Source organism: Mus musculus, chromosome 13, assembly GCF_000001635.26.
Source record: "Mus musculus strain C57BL/6J chromosome 13, GRCm38.p6 C57BL/6J".
Lineage (NCBI taxonomy): Eukaryota > Metazoa > Chordata > Mammalia > Rodentia > Muridae > Mus > Mus musculus.
This window is the reverse complement of record NC_000079.6, coordinates 93,392,443-93,406,686: the sequence shown is the minus strand read 5'-3', so window position 1 is coordinate 93,406,686 and position 14,244 is coordinate 93,392,443. Positions and strand designations below refer to the sequence as shown.

At 39.6% G+C, this 14,244-nt stretch overlaps 1 protein-coding gene across 3 annotated transcripts in view; it reads right to left on the bottom strand.

Moving 5' to 3' along the window:
- Window positions 1-1,557: 1,557 nt before the first annotated feature.
- Homer1 (homer scaffolding protein 1) overlaps window positions 1,558-14,244 on the bottom strand; it is a 101,373-nt gene continuing 88,686 nt past the window's right edge. For all 3 annotated transcript variants that reach the window (NM_147176.4, NM_001284189.2, NM_152134.3), the window contains 2 exons: window positions 13,579-13,659; window positions 1,558-4,646 (listed from right to left, as the gene is read on the bottom strand). In NM_147176.4, coding sequence (NP_671705.2) covers window positions 4,458-4,646; window positions 13,579-13,659 — 270 coding nt within the window. In that variant the 3' untranslated portion in view covers window positions 1,558-4,457. The remainder of the gene's footprint in view (window positions 4,647-13,578; window positions 13,660-14,244) is intronic.

Here is a 14,244-nt window from a genome sequence, read left to right as displayed (position 1 = left end):
CAGCCACAGTCCTAGCACTGAGGGGGAGAGGTAGGCACTAAGAGTCTCCACTAAACAAGCCCTCTGCAGCTGCTAGCTGCTGGCCGAGGGAAAGCTCCTGACTGTGGAGACACTGACTGTGCCAGGCCCAGTCCAGGCAGGTCTCATGCAGGAGCAGTCGGCCAACCAGGTCAGATCACACGTTTAAGTGGCTTCTCCCATGTCTCTTTCTCTTTCACTCAAGAGAAAGAAAAAGAAGTTGTGCAGACATGGATGGGGGAGATCTGGGAGTTGTTGAGGAACCGAAGAGAGTATGATAAAAACCATGTATGAAATAGGTCTCAAAGACTTAGGTCTCAAAGACTTAGGTGGCTCTGTGGTTGGGAGCAGTCTCTTGCAGAGGCCCTGGGTTCAGTTCCCAGCACCCACACAGCAGCTCACAGCCAACTCCAGTTCCATGGAATCCAATACCCTTCTGCACTTTGTGAGCACCAGACACGCACTGGGTACAGGAGCACATGCACATACGCTCACGTGTATCTTCTTTTGAAGGTACCTTCTTTACCTAGCAGTTTAACACATCTTTAGGTGGCAAAACTGTCAGTGATCTAGTTTCTCCCTGCTTATTAGGCTTAAATTTATTTTTCTTTATTTTTGAGACAAAGTCTTACTGTATACAGCCCGGGATAGTTTTCAACTCTCAGTCCTCCTGCCTCAGCTTTCTCAATGCTGGGATTAAAAGTGGGAGTACTGATGGCCAGTTTAAAACATATTTTTGTTGTTGTTTTGAGGACAACAGAATGAGTGAGTCTAAATTTTTAAAAAAATAATTCTTAACAAATACTACTAGTAGTCATATAGCGTGTATCCTATTAAAGATTTAAAAGAATGTTTCAAACTCAACTATTTCTTACCTGAAATTTTTCTTCTTTGTGAGTTTATATAGGGCTGGGAAGTAGCTCAGTGACACAGTACTTGCCTAGCATGTGCTAGGTCCTGCCTGGCTTTGACCCCAAGCACCATGAAAGAAAAAGAAATGATGTTAATTTACTTCATGAATCCTAAAAGTTTATGTTAATGCACACAGGAGACAAAAGATCAACGAAGTCTATTTGGTCTTTAAGAACAAAATTTCAAATGTTAAAATTATTTGGTATTCATCATATGCAAGGCTCAGAAAAATAACTCACAAGTGTTCCCACGGCCTGCCTCCTACTCGAGTCCCAGCATCCAGAGATGCAGCCTAAACCACATTCCAAAGGCAAACAACAGCACAGAAGGTGGAGGCTTACCTGCTGAAGGATAATGCAATCTTAACAGAGGAAAGCAATGGCTTCTTAAAGGTCATGTGGTAGCTTACCATTTCAGAGTCACCTGAAAAGACAAGCGACAAGCTCCTCCCCTAACTGCTCCCAACGTCCAAAGACAACAGAGCATCGCAGTTCTGAGGGTGCTGCAAAGTTCCTTTAGGGACAAGGAGCAATGCAATGTCATGAATGTTCATTTTTAAGTCTAGAGAGGCAGAGCGAGAGAAGGGGATGAAGAAAGAAGAATAAAAACTAATTTTCCAGGCAGGGAAATACTTATAAAACCTTTTATGTCAAAGTTAGGATTTTAAAACATCACATACTAATGCAGAATCCAGTAGCACCTGTAGGGTTGAAGTAAACGCTGCCGTCCCTTAAACGCTTAAGTAGCCTTAGAAGACTGAGGAGACGATCAAGTACATTCTCCAGAGAACAAATGTATTTCAAAATAAAAACTGTATTTTTGTTTTTTTTCCAGTTTTTGCTTTTGTACAAGATTTCATAGTTATAATAACTTATACACAGATGGGACTGACCCCTGCTCTCCTCCTGGGTCACTGCAAGTCCACATGTTCAGGCTATAGTCCCCAACACTATGTTCTGATCAATATATTACCACAGTTTGATCTAAATATAGATACACTATATAATATTTATCTCTGGGAAAAATCAAATTTTAATATGCAAATGTCTATATAATACAGCGGTGGAAAAGCTACAGTAGGCACACAACCTATAGCTCAGAGGCGATGAGTTCTGGAGGCTCTCCTTGTGTGAGTGACGTACCTATAGCTCAGAGGCTATGATTTCTAGAGGCTCTCCTCATGTGAGTGAAGGTTTAAAATAGTCAAGAAGAAGGTTTTATTTATATGTGCACTTGTGTCCACCTTATCCCAAACACTGTACATGTCTACTGACAAGCTGGGAATTTATAGGTGCAGCCCTCAAGAGATTGTTAAGTTACTAAAAAAAGAAACAATTAGGCTCTATTGGACATGGAAAACACTCACAAAATTTTCCAATTTTAAATTTCACAGCAGTAGGAAAATATTAAAAATAATTTCTGTATATACATATAGGTATATGTATATATTGAATTACACATATGCCTCACATTATCAGTACAATTCAAGTGGAGACATTTTGGTGAGTTATTTTCCCATTAAATGATCACTATGCCAAAATTTAAAAATATTTTATTACATCATTAAAATAATTCGCTTACCATATCAACAGCTTACACTGTTTTTTTTTTTTTTTTTTTTTTTGGATTTTTTTTGAAACTCTTCATAACTAAATTCCCTGATCCCTAGTGTTAGTCCTCTATTTAAATGAAAACGTGGTATTCTTTGATATTCAGAAACTCATAGATAAAATCATATGTTTTCAAAATTCTATCCATCAAATAAATTTTATTACCTGATTTCTCAGAGAAGTATCTCATCTCTGAGCATGTGTACCCAAAAGATTCCTTCTATAATAGACAGGTGAGGGAAATACCCTAAGGTTGATGGAGGTGACAGGCAGGATGGAATAGCACAGAGAATACATGGTGGTCCAGTGTCTGATACACATGTGTCAGAGACACCTTACTGTAGAAACTACCTTTAGAAACAAACGATTTATTTTCATTCTAATATAAATTAGTATGTATGTATTGACATACATACACATAAATATAAAACATACTAAAGAATCTGTTTGAGTGAGAAAGATGGGTTAATCTGCTTAATTTGTATTTAACAATTCAATCATTTGGGGTACAAACAAAAAAAATTGGGTGCATTCATTGACTCCAGAGTTAGGTACCCAAGCATACACTAAGAAGAACCCTCTTCACTATCACAGGCATTGTACAGCAAGATACACGATTCTGATGCAGTTCCTACTCGCAGAGCAGGCAGCACTTGGCTTACTTTTAAATTGTTTTGTGAAAGAAATGTATCATATAAAGAAATGCATGTTTGCTAAATGTCTTAAAATTACATCAAAAAAACAGTAAAACCTGCTCTTGGAGAAGAGTCTGTTGAAGGTATCTCCTGTTTTGAAATGCCTAGTTAACAGTTCAAAATATAGCCTTGTGAAGTTTGAATAAAGACATGGTTTCTGTGAAGACCCATCTGCCACAGTCACAATTTAGATGCAGTCCTCTCGGCTTGACCGCTAGGTGGAAGTGGCCGTCCTTGAAAACAGTTATATACCTTAAAATTATCTATAATAAACAGTGCCCCCTAACCATTATTTTTCATAAATTGAAATGCATTGATCACTCAGAAAAGATTTCTTGCCAAATATATAAATAAATGTAACTGCATATTTTCTGTAAATATACTTAACATTGCTAGACTAAACCGTCAAGGACGGACTGCTGTATTTCAGTTCTGTGTGTCAAATTTACTATAAATTTAAAAAGAAAAATATCTGAGGGACTCAGCTGCCTTTGTTTAGTTGGCTTTAAAATGTATAATAAACTGGGAGACAGTATCCTCTCATAAATACATGGAATCAATATGGAAAAGTAAACTATATAACAGACAAGATTGGAGATAGCAGAGTGTACCAGAGTAGTCACTAGAGTGAAAACACTCTCAGTACAAAAAGGGAAGAACTCCAGACACCCGTTGATAGTGAGTTTCACTTAGAGGCATAGCTCCCCAACTCCTGGCAAGGATTAATTGGTAATGGCCCTTTCTCAGCAGCGAAAAATTATCCTGAGAAATTATTCAGATAACAACAAAGACAGGGCTTCCATTACTAAGTTTTTGCACAAAACACAGCTGTAGATATCATAAATAAATTTAAAAAGCATATAATCTTCACTGTGTTGAACAAAAGAGGAGAAGGGACCCAGACATTGTTAATTCTCCCATTGGCTAATATCAGGGGGAAAAGATTGCATTAAAGTGTCTACTTATAACTTTCCAGTTAACTATGGCCAATATACATGGAGGTAATTTGTAGTTCAAGTTTTTCATGTCTTTTTTTTTCCCCAACTAGCTATAAGCTAAATTCTAAAATTTATACTGAAATATACAATTCCAATTTTCAAAACACCCTCCTCCTGGAGGAATGATATTCAAAAAATTTTGTGCAATCTTGGTACGGAGCCCAAACAGTCCTAGGAAGACAGACAGCATCTCTCCATCTATTGGCACTGAAATTTCACTCTCTTTAGCTGCATTCCAGTAGCTTGGCCAAATTATCTCGTAATTCTGTTAGTTCAAATATTTTTCCATCCAGAATTTCTAGGAGTGTCTTCAGGTTACTGCGGAAAGCCTCTTGTTCGTTCTGGCTCTTCTCCAGGCGCTGTTCTAGGTCAGACAGCTGCCCCTCCAGGTCTTTATTTCGAATTTCAACTTCCTTCAGAAAGAAAAGTATAACACACATACATGTCAGTTCATCCTTCAGACGACAATGCATTCCTACCATTCCTAGTGTCCTCCTGTAAGTCTGACAATCAGGCTGTGCCTCTGACATTCAACTTCATACAATTTAAGGAGATTTGTATTCAGCCATCTCAGAAAGCCACGGCTTGGTTATGATACACCTGACCTCTCATCAATAGCAAACCGCTGCTCCTGTTTCACGCCATGCAGTTACAGGGCAAGCACAACACCCTTGTTGTGGAAGATTATGTACAACTCCATTTTATTGCTACTCCTACGTAACTGAGAAATAAGATGAGGGTAGGCAGAGACAAGAAGGAAGTAAGTTCTAACCAGTAACTCTAAAGTTAGAGTTAGAAAGGAAGCAACTCCCTAAAATGAGAGTGCAACTTGGTCTTATACTGATCCTGATCTCACAGTCAGGATCAAAGGAATGTATGTTTAAGAATATATAATTGTTCAACTCTAGAGACTAAAATGCATAGATACAGTAACTGCATGTAACAGAAGTATAAAGTTGCCAATTCTATGCTGGCAATCCAGGAAAGAGAGAAATGACAACAAGAAAGCAAAATTTTGTGACAACACAAAATCTATGGCAAATACTAGATAATGAAGCAAGTCCAAAAAGCCAAAATTACATGAGTGATGATTTAGCTTAAGCTTTAAAAAAATCAAATTTAGAGTTGGCTCAGCAGTTAAGAGCACTGGCTATTCTTCTATAGGACCAGGATTCAATTCCCAGCACCCACATGGCAGCACACATCCATCTGTAACTCCAGTTCCAGGGAATCCAATGCCATCTTCTGGCCTCCACAGGCATTGCATGCATGTGGTACATAAATATGCATGTTGACAAAACATTCATACACATAGAAATAAAGATGTAAATGAAGGAATTCTGCTGTTTGCATTAGGAATACTTTTTTCTCCATATTATTTTTTTTCACAATATTTTCAAAAATGGAAGCGTTTAGAGCCAGCAAGATGCTCACCAGATAAAGATTCTTGTTTCCAAAACTCACAACCTGGGTATAGTATTGCACACCAGTACTAGGGAAGCAGAGGCAGATAGATCTCTGTGAGACCAAGGTTAGCCTGGTCTACAGAGTGAGTTTCAGGACACCCATAGCTACATAGTGAGACCTTGACTCATTCACTCACATACACATACACCATACACACATAGTGGAAATTTACAATCCACTGTGGCAAACACATAATAAATATATAAATGTAATTAAAACATTGAAGTCTTGAGAAAAAGATTTGGGTAAACTGATTTGAAAACATTAAATAAAGTAACAATTGGCCGGGCAGTGGTGGCGCACGCCTTTAATACCAGCACTCAGGAGGCAGAGGCAGCCTGAGTTCGAGGCCAGCCTGGTCTACAGAGTGAGTTCCAGGACAGCCAGGGCTATACAGAGAAACCCTGTCTCAAAAAACCAAAAAAAAAAAAAAAGAAAAGTAACAATTGATAATCCTCATCATAACCATGTGATCTGACATTATAGCATGCTTAGATGAGCTCCAATGTGTAGAAGAATCAAGAGGGAAACAGCACAGCTACAGTTTATAACTTAAGAGTCTAACAGCCCAGTACAATCTCAAAGTGTTTGCTACTTGATGTTAGCCACTTCAACGTTAGTCTTGCATGTTTTTAATCAATCTTCGAATAATCTGCAAAGTGAAGACATCTAATAAAAAATTTGAAATTAATAGTAATAAATTTAGAAGCTAAATCCATAGAGGCTGTAAACTATTAGAGAGGAAGAAGTCCTGTGATCAAATGTGAAAATTGCACTCATGACTGCAGAGTGTTCTTTTGCATTTCAACAAGCTTAAGGATTGAATGTTTCCAGCTACAGAAATAGACTGAACGTCACTCCTCATCATGTCCAGCTCACAGCCACTGCCCAGTTTGCCCTCTACAGCGTCCCTTAGAAATGAAAGGCCCCTTGTTCTCTTCTCCACCCAATGTAACATCCAAACATTTTAAATGGAACCTCACAAAACACTATTTCTTCAGTTGTTTAAAGCCGCACTATACTCTTTAGATGAATGTCCTACTCCAAGACAGGCCTCTGTAGGAAATGTACTAGTTAGGTAACATAGCAGCACTCACACTATACAGATGGCTGTGACCTATTTTTAGATGGGGAGAATATGTTCTAGGTAAGAATAGATAACCTAGAGAGTAGGGGCCAAGTAGTGTGACTGAAGTGACAGCCAGCACTCGCCAGTCTCCTTCTGGCCTTTGCTGCTCTCCCCGGGCTTGCCTTCTACCATTGCTTTTGTCAGTTAATTTCCTCATCTTTAAGGCACACGAGGGCCACCAATTTCATGCTGCACATGAAAAAAAATAATAGAACAGAATCTCAAATTCCTTTGTTAAGAGACTCAAAATAGATTTTTTTTTTAAATTACATATTAAAACTATAGCCAATGGGACCGGCTATACTAATTTTCACTACATTTAAATCCTACACCATTCAATCTAAATAAAAGCCATACAAAAATTGTCTTGACATCTGCCTCGCAGATTATACTTAAGATATCAAGTATGCACTTAAGATATATCTTATAATAGACTATGAACATTTACACATATCAGGATATTTCAATCGACAAGAGAAGCGTCAATAACTCATATCTACACAGCAGTAAAAGAAATGTATGTATTTTGAAGACGTTATCTAACAATTAGTTGTTGGGCAGATGCAGTAGACACTAGGGATAAGTTATTCAGCATGAGTAAAATGGTCTTTACTTAATGATGTCTAGAAAGAAGATATTGGCAATAAAAAAGTAGAAGCTGTTTCTGAGTGGACAAAGTAGTAAGTGTTTGTACACTGACATCTGCCAGCTATCCTCCACAAACCACAGGAACATGCACTGAGAATAAAGTTGTGCAAATGTCAGGACTTCAACTTTACTGAAGACAGAGAACACCACAAGCATCAGAGATTGTAACAGTGTCTGCAGGTCTGTTTCTGGGTCACAGAGAGAGTGTGGGGCTGGCACAGAGAAAGACCTCTGCGACTGCCTAACCCTAAAACAAGAGCTGGGCTGGACAGAACAGATCTGCATTTGAGGGATAACCCCATGAAACTTGTGAGGCAGTCTTGCAAAGCCTCTTCAGAAGAGAATAAAAGACAAGGAGTCTCTAGGAACAACGAAGGGCAAACGAAACAAGACAAAAAGTTAAGCTCTTGTTATATAAAGGAAAATTAAAACAGTGAAACACACACAACCTATCTCCTACTGCTCCTCGGAAGAGGGTGTTTTGAACTATGAGTTTATAAATCACCTTAAACTGTCATTCTGTCCACAAAAATGCAAAGATACAGGACTCATTTATAAGCACAATCAATAGAAAATACTAAAAACTCAGTAAAACGAAAAAAATTCTTGAAACCAACTATGAAGCAGAAAAAATTCTTAATATAATATTCCATGTTGAATTAAAGTTTATATAAAATTATTCAAAAAGGAGCTTGAATTGTGCACCCAAAACTAGGGACACAAGGTTGGCCAGATGGCTCAAGGGGTTAGGAACACTTGGCTGCTCTTCCAGAGGACGTGGGTTTAGTTCCTAGCACACACATGGCAGCTGACAGAGTAGGTAACTCCAGTTCCAGAATATTCAATGCTTTCTTCTGGCCTTCGAGGGTACTACAATGTGATACAAAGGCAGAACATGAAGGCAAAACACCCATAAACAAAATAAAAAATCTAAAAAAAATTGAGCAATAACAAAAATAAGGATGCTACAAAAATACATTGAAAAATGGGAGAGTTAGTTAAATTGGTGAAAAAACACTAGAAAATTAAACAAACAAAAAAAAAATGGGAAAATCCCACCTGAATTGAATTATAAGGTAAATCAAATCAAAACAAATATAGCTTTTACTCACACTTATAAATTCAGTTATTATTCCTTAATTATATACAAAAATTTCAAGAGAATAAAAGAAATATAAAGTAGGGAAAACCAGAAAATGAGTATAATTAGATATGTTGCAGAAGAAAAATAATAAGCAAGAAGAAATATTTAAATTCTATGTGCAACATGTTTTACTAACCTTTTTGTCACTGGGGATATCTAGAAAAACTGAAGTAAGGCTCTCTGCCACTGAGCTCAGACCCTAAAGGAACCTGGAGGTGAAGGTCTTGGATATACAGTATTATTGTTGACACAGGGTCTCATTATGTAGCCCTAGATGGCTGTACCTTGTGACACAGACCAGGCTAACCTTGAACTCATAGAAATATGCTGTTCTTAGGATTAAGGATGTACACCACACCCAGCAGAATAAGGAAATTAAAATGGCCAACTAATACTTGGAAAAAAATGACTTTCAACAATCACTTTGAGAAATATATTGGTAAATTTAACTTTTTAAAACAAAAAAGAAAAAGAAGTCCTCATAGCATTCAAGCAAACCAAGCCCAAAACGTATTAAGGCAAGAGAACCACAACTGGAGTAAGACTTCTCAGCAACGACAAAGGCTGGAGCAGGGATGAGCAGTAAAAGCCCTGGCTCCAGAGGACATGGATTGGGTTTGATTCCAGCACACACATGGCATTTCACAATCATCGCTAACTCTAGTCCTTTTATGGACTTTAGGGGCACCAGGTACACACATGTGGTGCAAAGACATACATGTAGGCAAAACACCGATACACTTAAGTTAACATTTTAAAGATGAATAAGTAATTTGAAGTGACATATTAAAAAAGTAAGGCCGTTAGAGAGTCGTGACTGGTGGTGGTGAGTGCTGACTTGAATTTGCCTGTCCAGGACTCAGGTACCACAACATCATGGTCCATGTGATGAGAGCTAACTATGAGGAGATCTAGGAAGAAGGACTGGAGTCAAGAGCAGAGCTCCAACCCCAGTGCCCATGCCAGGTTCAATGGCTAAAACACTCATAGATGAGAGGCTGAAGTCTGAATCCCCAGAGCCCAGAGTAAATAAATGCAGCGTAGCAAGGCAGATAGTTTTAACTCCATCCTTACAAGGTCTGAGACAGGGGGTTACCAGAGCAAGCTGGTTAGCAAGCCTAGATGGGTGTGCTGTGGCTTTATTGAGAGACCCTGCTGCTACATCCACTCCAGTAGTGACTTGCTTGACAGGTTTAGAAACCTGGAAGCAGTCCCGAGGCAAAGAGTTTCCACGGAAACGTAGTCTCCTGGAACTGTGGCATCCCATAGCACGTATGCTCTAATTTTGTCCTTGCGAATGGATCTGTGTGCTTTCTTTCAGTATTGTTTTGTTATAGGTGCCTCCAAGCAATGACTTGCCAAAAACCTAAGCAAAATCGAACTTTGCTTCCTGGCCTTCACCAATGCCCTAGGCAGTCCTTGAGCCGACTCTGGGCTTGGAATTCAGTAACAGTGTTGCCTATTCAGTGACATTCAGAATTGCCTCTAGTATTGTAAAAGAGATAGTGAAAGAAATCAGGCTTTACTATCTACTACATAGAGTTAGAATTTCAGGGCAAGCTTAGCAACGTAAGTTTAGAATTCTTATTATAGTTATGTATGGCAGACTACATTACTTATTAGTAGAAAGTCCCCCACACTATCACTCAGAATAAAAGCCTAGTCACTCCCTTATACAGGAATTTACAATGGTTTAGGAAGTAGATCTAAACCTGTGTTTAGAGTATTGCATTATTCATGAGAAGGTTAGCTAGAGCAGAACTCCCTAATTAGAACCATGACTTGGGTGTGAAAGCCCTTGCCCTAGGAGTGTAATGACCTCACACCTGGCTTCTATGACTATAGCTGACCTTAGATAGAGCTGACTTTGTCTCAGTTGTTTTATTGCCCAGTTCCTGCCAGTCTTTGTGTTTGCATTCCTCTGTTTTGTGTAAGAGTCATTGAGCATCTGGTAACCTCATTTGTACCTTGCCGATGTGTCACCTAACTTCCCTATTTTCTTCTGTATAACATGTCTGATGCTCAATTTGACAAATTACATTAAGATTCAGCACACTCCCTTGTGTCCTGTCTGTTTGTCACCCACTTTCGACAACTCCTTCGCCCACCTGCAACTAGAGACCTACTCCTCGAAGATAGGAGACCCAAAAAAGGGGTTAGTCTGTGGCACCCTGCCTCAATGACTAAGTTGGAAAGCAATGCAGGACATATTCCTGATACCAACCACAGACTTCCACATGTGCATGCTCATCTATACACAGTAAAACCATGCACATACACAGACTACAAAGACACCCAGAAGGAAAGAGAGCAAGAAAAATAGCTCATTTTAGGACCATGGATGAGAAACTGTGAGATGAGCCTGGAATATCCACTGGCTCTGCAATGTGAAGTTCTTCAAAGAATGACACGGCCATGAAGAGGACAGGACCTAGACTGAAGGCTCTCCTTGGCCAAAGCTGGCTCCCCAAGAAAAGCAGACGTAACCACCAGACAGAACACCTGATCCTGGAATGGATGGGACCTGGGTGGAAAACAATTTATAAATTTGCTATAAAGAAGATTAAGATAATTATAAGCATTTGCCTAAGGTATATGGATAAATAGTTTTGGTGGTTATATAAGAGAACATCTTAAGTTTTAGAAAAAAAGCAATATTTACAGGGAAAAGCACATGTGCTCCTTATTGTCAAGCAGTTCAGAAGAGAGCCATACATACAGAGTGACAGAGAAAGCAGGATGGATGTGAGAGGAGAAGAGAGAGAGAAAGAGGGAGAGAACAAGGGAACGAAGGAGGGTCGGAGGGGGCACTACAAAATGATGAAACAAATAGGGCAAAAATATGAAAGCTGGGGAAAGCATATAACTGACTTATTCTTGCAGCTTTTCTCTCTCTCTCTTTTTTTTTTGGTTAGTTTTTCCAGACAGGGTTTCTCTGTATAGCCCTGGCTGTCCTGGAACTCACTTTGTAGACCAGGCTGGCCTGTAACTCAGAAATCCACCTGCCTCTGCCTCCTGAGTGCTGGGACTAAAGGCGTGCACCACCACGCCCAGCGCAGCTTTTCTCTTAACACATCAAAATAGAAATGTCAGAATACATTGGAGCAAATAAGAGCATCTCAAATGGTGGTAAGTATAAGGTGGGAACGAAGCATGGGGACCGAGCACAAAACACACTGGGAGAGGGGCACTTAGGGATTTGAACAGTGCGACTGTGAGGAGTTAACATCTGAGCTAAGACCTCAACCACAGGGAAAAGCCAGGCACTCGACCTGGCAGCTTGAGGGTGTTTTGTATTCTTTTGTCCTGGAACTCACCCTGTAGACCAGGCTGGCCTTCTACTCAGAGAGATCTGTCTGCCTCTGCCTGCCTTTCCTCCCAAAGCTGGGACTGAAGCATGCGCTGTCACTGTCCGGAGGCAGCCCATGTGCTCTGAAGGTGAAAGCTCAACTGGCACCCAAAGATGTATGAAGATGACTGACAGACAGACAGCAGGTCAGGCAGCTCAGCAGGTGTCAGCTGCACAAACTTGACAGCCTTCAGTCTGAAGAACCCATAGGAAGATGAAAGGGAACAAACTACAAAGTTGTCCTCTGAGCTTCACATACACACTATATATGAACACACAAAGCTTAAAAAGTTTAAAGATCTATAAAAATGATAAATGGCCATAAACATGGAAAATTGTTCAGTTTTACTCATGATGAAAAAAACTGTAACTTAAGATAGTGAGGGGAGGGAAGTAAGGTCTAGAATGAGGCTCAGTGGCAGCCTACCCAACCACCACTCCTCCTCCTAACCCTCAGCTCCTACCTTCCTCTTCACTGGCCTCACTTGATGAATCCACTTGCTTCTATTCTAAAGTAAATCGAACCCTCCTTAAGGCAACTAGTTTAAGCTGGCAAAGGCAGCATAGTAATTAATTTTGAAAAATCTTTCTAAATCTAACTTCCACCAACATAGGATACATGTATGTCTATGGAGATGTTTTTGTGCACTGTGTATTCAAATGCTAAGTGCTATACCAGGAGATCTGGGTGCAGTCTAGATTCTGTTACTGTCATTATTACAAAGCATCTTCTGGATCAGTATTTTGTAAAACATTGTTCTCTATCATCTTCTGATTGGTCAATAAAGACCTGATCAGCCTATTAGCTGGGCAGGAGAGATAAGGCAGGACTTCTGTGCCCAGAGAAAGAAAGAGAGAGGTTTAGGTGAGAAAACAAGATTCACCATGAGGCATTAGTCTTGAGCAAGTCGCCAGGGAGTCACCATGAGGACACTGATGGAGCAGGAGCAGCCAGGACAAGACAAGATGGCTAAGACTAAGATGGCTGGGAGGTAGGCCAGGCCAGCACAGAGGCGTTAGAATAGGTCAAGCCTGACCAGCTTAGTGCCTGCAGTGTTTAATACAACACCAGGTCTCTGTGTTATTTATTGTGGGAATAAAAGGGGTAGGAGAAAAGCCCCTGAATTATCTTTTACATATGTCAATTAGAATCAGGAAGTATGTTACCTATGTAGAAAAAAAGTGGACAAAATTAATTAAGACCAAAGAAAGGAAAAAGGCACTAACTTTTGCTCCATTAAGGCACAAGGAATGCCAGATTTCAGATTTCCCAGCACACAAACACCAGCAGCTTCCTAAAGTGAAGTAAATCCATTTGAGGTGCTTTCCCTTAAATTTAGGGTACCTTTTAATGATAAAAGCAGAAGTTTCCAAAGTATCTTAATTTTTCCAAGGAAAAATGAAAAATGTCCACTAATGATTACAAACTATCTAAATGAAGTAATCAAAGAATGTCTAGAAGTGTGAATGTTAGGCATGAATCAGAGGTACTAGAAGGAAAAAAAAGAAAATGTATAAAAATGAAGGCTCAGAAAAGTCATTATGTTGTGAAAGACTGACGGATACTTCCCTGTATGAAATCAATAAATGTCTTCTTGGCTAGCTTACCTGTAGTTTCTGAGTCAAAGAGTCCCTCTGTTCTTGGAGTTCTCTGGCATTATCGATTTCTTGTTTTAATCTTTCTATTTCCTGGAAAAGGTAAGGTAATATCTTTAACAACAATTAACTTACAATAAGGAGAAGGAAGAACTAATTTTTCCATGAAAGTATATCCTAGTTCTTAGGAAACAGTAATTAAAAACAAACAAACACACACACACACACACACACACACACACACACACACACTCACACACACACACACACACACACACATACACACACACACACACTCACACACACTCACACACTCACACACACACACTCACACACACACACACACTCACACACACACACACACACTCACACACACACACTCACACACTCACACACACACTCACACACTCTCACACACACTCACTCACACACACACACACACACACACACACACACACACACACACACACACACACACACACCACCCTTTATTGATGTTCAGAAGGGATGTGTTTCCTCATCAGTTCATTGCCTGAAACAGAATGGGGTTTCTGTTTTTCTTTCTTGGGAGTGGGGCAGGATCTCACACTGTAGTCTATGTCTTGAACTCACTATGTAGCGACTCACTATGTATGTTGGCTTCAAACTCAAGACCCTCCTGCCTCAGCCCCCTAGTTT